This window comes from Erinaceus europaeus, chromosome 9 (genome assembly GCF_950295315.1).
Source record: "Erinaceus europaeus chromosome 9, mEriEur2.1, whole genome shotgun sequence".
In the NCBI taxonomy this organism is placed as follows: domain Eukaryota; kingdom Metazoa; phylum Chordata; class Mammalia; order Eulipotyphla; family Erinaceidae; genus Erinaceus; species Erinaceus europaeus.
This window is the reverse complement of record NC_080170.1, coordinates 90,899,054-90,906,556: the sequence shown is the minus strand read 5'-3', so window position 1 is coordinate 90,906,556 and position 7,503 is coordinate 90,899,054. Positions and strand designations below refer to the sequence as shown.

Here is a 7,503-nt window from a genome sequence, read left to right as displayed (position 1 = left end):
CAGGGTGAATTTTGTGTCTAATCAGAAGGACGAGTTCACCACATTTCCAAATATACCAGAAATGCCAGAACTGGGTCTTGACCCAGCTACTTGGATACAACTATGTCCCTCAAACAGGGTTTGGGATGAGTGGTGGTCAGCCACTTTGCCTATTTCACCTCAGAGGTTGAGGTGTGCATTTCTTTTTCTTTTCTTTCTTTTTTTCTTTTCTTTTTTTTCTTTTTCCCACCAGAGCACTATTCAGCTCTGGTTTATCGTGGTACAGGGGACTTGAATGTAGGAATTCTGAGCCTCAGGCATGAGAGTCTCTTTGCATAATCATTATGCTATCTACCCCACCCAGAGTGTGTATTTCTTAACACTGCTTGCATAGACATTGGACCTCTGAAACATATGTGTGTTCTTTTTGCTGCTGAGTAGCTCTAAGGCACGTATGCAGTCATATAATCTTTATCCTTGACTTTTTAAATCTTATACTTAGGTATTTGCCAGACTTGGATAATATAATCTAGTGGGTATGATATGTACTATTGACGGAGGACACACGATTAACTACAGATAAAGCTTTGCAGGCTGTGGGCTAGCAACATATGTAGCTGCCTATTATAAAGTCCCATTAGAAGTCCAAGACTGACATGGAGCAGATAGTGCTTTACTGCCACAGATGGGACAGTTAATTTACTAATCACCTTCTCTTCTATCCAACAGGCAAAACAGAAAGTAAAGATGCTTTTTACTTTGTTGGAATGTTTCGCATCACCAATATTGAGTTTCTTCCTGAATATCGACAGAAGGAGTCCAGGGAATTCCTATCAGTAGCAAGGACCGTGCAACAAGTGGTGAGAGGCTGCAAAGGGCAGGGTACTGGGGAGCAGGGATGACAAGTGTCATCGATGAGCAGAGTAGGTGAAGGGGTTGTCAGAGGGAAATAGGAGTTGAGTTCATCTTGACTGTAAGATAGAATTGCTTATTTGAAAGAATTACTTTTTTTTCCTGCTGAAAGTAAAAAAAGAAGTGGTTTTCTAAACCTCAGTTTTGCTCATCTTTGAAGTAAAAGAATTTGGATTTAGATGCATTTTAAGGTGCTTTGTGGGGTAAATAGCATAATGTTTATGCAAAAGACTTTCATGCCTGAGGCTCTGAGGTCCCAGTTTCAATTCCTAGCAGACCTGAGCAGTGCTTTGGTATAGGAAAAAAAAAAAGTGTTAAAATTTTTATGGATCATTTCTATGATCTGTACACATTTATTTAAATCTTAATACCCTGACTTAAAACAAAACTTTGCTCATTGTAAAACCAACATACATTTACAGTTAACATCTATAAAACTCAAGCACAGGGAACTATGCAATATAGGGATATTCGTAGATACTCAGCATTATACCCTGATTTTCCCACTTAACATCAGATTGTAAATTTATGTGCAAGTAAGTATTCTTTTAAAACACTGGAGTGAGCAGTGGTGTAACCGATCAAGTGCACATATTCCCAAGAGCAAGGACCCAGCATTGAGTTCTCACTCCCTACCTGCAGGGGGTCCTATAAGTGATAGAGCAGGTCTGCAGGTGTCTATCCTTCTCTCCCTTTCTCTGTATCCCTCTCCTCTTTCAATTTCTCTTTTTTAAACTATATTTTTAATTTTATTTGTTTATTTGATAGTGACAGAGAAACATTAAGAAGGGAGGGGGAGATAGAGAGGGATTGAGTCAGAGAGATACTTGCAGCCCTATTTCACCATTCGTGAGGTTTTCCCCTTGCAGGTGGGGACCAGGGGCTTGAACCTGCATCCTTGCACAACATAATGTGTGCCCTAAACCAAGTGTGCCACCTCCTGGCTCCTCTCTCTCAATTTCTCTATGTCCTATTTTTTTAAAGGTGCTAGGAGCTGTGGATTTGTGGGTTCAGCAATAATGCAGGTGGCAATTAAAAAAAAGAATATTCTTTTAAAACATACATTTTAATAACCACAAAATTGATAGATTCCTATTTGTTGGGCCTTTAAGTTATTTCCAGCTTTTGTTATTATAGGTAATGCTACAATAAAACTTCCACAGAAACTGTATCTGTCTCTAATACTTCCCTTGGTGGTTTCTTAAAAGTATAATTGGCCAAAGAGATAAATACCGATTTCATGGCTCTTAGTACATCTAACTGACTGACTAGGAACTTTCTGCCTGTTCTTATCTGCGGAGTAATGGAGAAAGTGACCTGGTTGTTGGAGACTCCTATGTAGTGACATTCAGCCAGGTACAGTGAGGAGCTTGTGAAAAGGAGTTGGCAAAAAACATAGTGAGAGCATTGGTTATTACTGAAATTCTCCTTTACACTGTGTGTGTGTAAACCTCAGCTTTTATAAAAAAATTTATTAGTGATTTAATAATGATTAACAAGATTGTAAGATAACAGGGGTACAGTTCACACAGTTCCCACTAGTAGAGTTTCGTGTCTAATCCCCTCCATTGGAAGCTTTCCTATTCTTTATTCCTCTGGGAGTATGGACCAAAAAAAAAAAAATTCTTTTTCTGTTTTCTTTATCCCATAGTGTCTGCTAGCTGATCTCTCCAGTTAAAAAAATTCATTTAACAATGATTGACAAGAATGTATGATAAGAGGGGTACAATTCCACACAATTCTCACCACTAGAGTTCTGTATATGCTAACCCATTGAAAGATTCCCTACTCTTTATCCCTCTGGGAGTATGGACCCAGGATCATTATGGGATGCAGAAGATGCAAGGTTTGGCTTCTGTAATTGCTTCCCCACTGAACATGGGCCTTGACAGGTTGATCCATACTCCCAGATTGTTTCTATCTTTCCCTTGTGGAACAGGGCTCTGCGGAAGTGGGGATCGAGGACACATTGGTGAGGTTAGGATCGCATCATAAAAGCATCTGAACTTGGTGGCTGAAATGTGGTAAGATACAAAGCAAATTGTTCAATAACAGGAGCCCAAAGGTAGGTATAGGGCAAATGAAACTAGGGTTTTTTTGTGTGAAAAGAATCTAGGAAGTCTATTTTAGATAGGTTCCATGTGGACCATGACTTTAGTAATTCTTGCCTGAGCTCAGTAGCTAGCTAACTTGCAGGTGGACTAAAAATATCATTTGGGAAGATGGTGTCAGAATTGAGAACAGGACTAGAAAGCTGAATTAGGACAGAGAGTAGCACCCAAATACGAGAAAAGTATATATATACCATTAAATTTAAACCCCATCTATTTGACATAGGGCCCATATTTATTCATATTTAGCACAGGAGCCTGTGTAACCTTTGACTTCATCCGTCTAAGGTCTCAGTTCATGGTCACAGTTAAGCACATTCTAAGCTGCACTCATTGCAAGACCAGTCTTGACCTGAGTGGCATAGTAGGTTGACCCAGTCTCCCATCAGAGAATGGGGCAGTCACTACCATTGCTCCTCTACATTGATGGCAGTGTCCTGTAGAGGCCCACAGGAGCGTTTATGATGTTGTTCCTGATGGAGACGACCAATGATAGTGGAGAGAGGGATCTGTCAGAGGTCTAGGCCTATCCTATCTATGTGGGAATCCCAGGATTCCCTGACTAGAGGCCCAGATGATGGGACAGCTTTAACCCTCAACTTTTAACGTATCAGTTATCGCTTCAACTAGCTCTCAGGTGTAGGCATTTTGATCACCACTTAGTACGCACATGAGCAAAATGAAAACAACAACAACAAAAAAAATCAAGGAAGAAGAAAATCAACAAAAAAAGAAAGAAACCTGAGGTCTAGATTGCATGTTCTGTGTTGCATGATGAATTTAAACTGCACATATCATTTTCCACTATGCATTTTTATTTGTAAATTGTTTTTACTCTGCTTCAGGGGGCCATCAGGACGGATTTACTATTGTAAAAGAAAGAGAATACAGAGGACGAATTAGCAGGCGAGCAGCAGTTTAGCTGTAAAAGTATTAAATAAAGGCAAAGAAGGCAGATTGATTGAATGGCTCCCTTTTGAGATTCAGCTGTGTAGTTTTTAAAGGGTCCTGTGTTTCCTTTGTGCCTGGAAAATTTATAGGAGGAATAGTAGATCTGGCTGGGGGCACCACCTAGTGGCTAGTATAAGCACGTGTTCTTAGCAATAAACTACATCCATAGATAAGTTTGTCAAAAAAAAAAAAAAAGAATGAATATATATATATATATATATATATATATATATATATATATATATTCATTTGAATGTATATATACACATTCAAAAAACAAAAAAGAAGCAAAACTTATTTAAATTCAGGAAGTGAAAAATCAGTTTGGAATTAAATGACTTTAATTTAATTTGAGGTTCACTTTTCTCTTTGCTGACTGTCAGAGCTTAGACCATCAGTATGTTAGGTACTGTGAGAGGAAACCAAGTTTGAATATATATATATGATAGTCAACCCATATCTGTGACCTTGGAAGAACCACTGCAGTTTCTTTCCAATAGAAGTAATGGGGACACAAAACTCTGGCAGTGGAAAAGGTATGAAGTTATATTCTGGTGTTATCTCATAATTTTGTAAATTAATATTGAATCAATAATAAAATAACATTAAAAATAGAAAAAATAGTCTTTCAAATAAACAGAAAATATGCTTTAAGGAGTTTGATTCATTAATTTTTTTTTTGGAGGGGGGGAAGTATCCCTTGGAATATGCAGAATACACAAATTAAACTTGAGTAGGATGTTATCAGACAGCGATAAATGAACAATGATGACGTACTATTCTTCACAAAAAGCAGAATGTATGGAACCAAAGATAGCTGTAAGAAGCAAAACTCAGTGGTCCAGTAGGTGGCACACTGAACTCTCAAGCAGGATGTCCCAAGTTCAATTCCTGGTAGCACATGTACCAGAGCGATGTCTGGTTCTTTCTGTCTTACCTACTATCTTTCTCTTTAATAGATAAATAAAACATTCAAAAAAATAAAAAAGAAGGAAAACTTATTTAAATTCAGGATGTGAAAATAAGTTTGGAGTTAAATGACTTTAATTTGAGGTTTGCTTTTCTCTTTGTTGACTGTTAGAGCTTGGACCATCAGTATGTTAGGTACTGTGAGAGGAAGCCAAGTTTGAAAGACTTCTCACACCTCAGTTCTTTTCAGGTAAACCTGGTTTATACCACCTCTGCCTTCTCCAAATTTTACAAGCAGTCCGTTGTTGCAGATGTCAGGTAATGTACACCATTTTTCTTTGGGATTTCTATGTTCACTTCTTAAAATTGTGGAAAGATTGAGATACCACATTCTCAAATAATTTCTTGGAGGGAGAGGGATTGTAAAGTGAAGGATAACCAGAGACCCAACTCTTCACCTTGCTTTCACATTGATTTTTAATTTTTATTTAATATATCCTTCCCTCTTTCCATAATAGAAAATTTGGGCCCTGATATCATTATCATTATAACTAGTTAAATTGACTATAAACATGACTACCATAAGAATGAGGGCAAAAATGAAATACAGTTCAGTATTTATTTTTTAATTTTACTTATAAAAAGGAAACACTGACAAAACCATAGGATAAGAGGGGTACAACTCCACACAGTTCCCACCACCAGAGCTCTGTATCCCATCCCCTCCCCCAATAGCTTTCCTATTCTTTAACCCTCTGGGAGTATGGACCCAGGGTTATTATGGGGAGCAGAAGGTGAAGATCTGGCTTCTGTAATTGCTTCTCCAATGAACATGGGCATTGACAGGTCGATCCATACTCCCAGACTGTTTCTATCTTTCCCTAGTGGGACAGGGCTCTGGGGAAGTGGGGCTCCAGTGGGAGGTCCAGTTGGTATCATGTTAGCATCTGGAACCTGGTGGCTGAAAAAACAGTTAACATATAAAGCCAAACAAATTGTTGACTAATCATGAACCTAAAAGCTGGAATATTGCAGGTGAAGATTTGGGGTCTCCATTTTGAAGATAGCTAGTAGGCATATTTTAGTTATATTCCAAAAGGCCCATGACTATACTAGTTTTTTTCCTGAGCCTGATCTCTGATATGCAGGTGGACCCAAGTTATTATACGGGGAGATGATGTCATGCTGGAAAAAGGACCAGAAAGCTGGATCAGGGAAGAGAGTAGCTCCCAAATATGGGAAAAGTGTATAAATATTGTTGACTGTAGACCCCATCGATTTGATCTGGGGCCCATATTCAGTGTAGGGGCCTATGTAACTTCTGCATCCCTGTAGGTCTGAGCTCACATTCTGTGGTCATGAGTAGGAATGTTCCAAGCTGCCCCAATTTTAGGATCCATCTTCCTCAAGTGGAAGATAAAGTATGCTATCCAACCTCCCTTCAGAGGATTGAACGTTCTCTATTGTTGTTTATCCACATTGAGGTCAAGGTCCTATGGGGGCCCACAATGGAGTCTATTGTGTTGTTCCTGATGGAGATGACCAGTGACAATGGAGAGAGGGATCTATTCCAGGGAGAAATTGAGAGGGAGGGGGGAATTAGAGATGGAAAGAGAGGAAGAGAGAGAGAGACAGAGAGAGAGGAGCTTTCCCCCTGCTGGCGGGGGCTAGGGCCTTGAACCCTGGTCCTTGGCATGGTAATGTACACAAAATGCATCAACACTTGACTCCCAGTTCAGTATTTTTCAATATGTATCCAGTGAAAAACCAAAGATCTTCTGAGGGGGGAAAAAAACATTGTGATCAAATAAATTTTAAAGAAAAAAATTCTTTGCTGTGTACTGGCCTCTCATGTATCCACAGAGATTCACAATCCATTTTAATTTATTAAATATTCTGAGAACTCTTAAAGTGCACATTTTGTTTACTTTCCATTTCCCAATATACTTACAGAACATATGTTTCTTTCATAAAACATGAAAACATTGCAGTAAGGAGCACTTAATCTGGAGTCAAGCTAAAAGCAAATTGGGCATGGTTCCTAGATTTGCTATTTATTAGCTGAGAAACTCCGAAGTTTAATAATTGAGATTGCTTTAGTTATCTGTGAAACTGGAGCAAGAGTAAGAGCAATAATTTCCTTTTAGGATTAAAATGGGATAAAGCAGATTTAGCACAGTGTCTGGACATGGGAAGGCATAAATAAGCAGAGCTAATGCTACTTGTAATGATGTGACTACTGATTGAGATCCAAAGAAATAGTTTATTTTCCATGCAGGTGTAACTGATACACTCTTGCCTGAAACAAGAGTATGTGTATCATTATGCTTCCTCTTCCTAGTCCTTTTAGGAAGTCAGTGTGCCCAGTGATCTATAAATCTTTAATTTGTCAGTTGGGTCATTCATAGAACATACCTCTCTACTTCATGAGAGGTATCCTTGAGCATATCTCTTTTATTTTTTTCTTATTATAGCAGTAACAACAAAGGTGGCCTCCTTATCCATTTTTGGATTGTGTTTGTCATGCCACATGCCAAGGGCCATATCTTCTGTGAGGACTGTGTGGCAGCCATCTTGAAGGACTCCATCCAGACGAGCATCATAAATCGGACTTCTGTGGGAAACTTGCAGGGTCTGGCTG

At 38.8% G+C, this 7,503-nt stretch overlaps 1 protein-coding gene across 1 annotated transcript in view; it reads left to right on the top strand.

Annotated features, from left to right (window-relative positions):
* Positions 1 to 746: 746 nt before the first annotated feature.
* TMPRSS7 (transmembrane serine protease 7) overlaps positions 747 to 7,503 on the top strand; it is a 47,366-nt gene continuing 40,609 nt past the window's right edge. Inside the window, exons 1-3 of the mRNA XM_060198398.1 lie at positions 747 to 839; positions 5,113 to 5,180; positions 7,340 to 7,503. The exon at positions 7,340 to 7,503 is cut by the window's right edge and continues 6 nt beyond it. Coding sequence (XP_060054381.1) covers positions 747 to 839; positions 5,113 to 5,180; positions 7,340 to 7,503 — 325 coding nt within the window. The remainder of the gene's footprint in view (positions 840 to 5,112; positions 5,181 to 7,339) is intronic.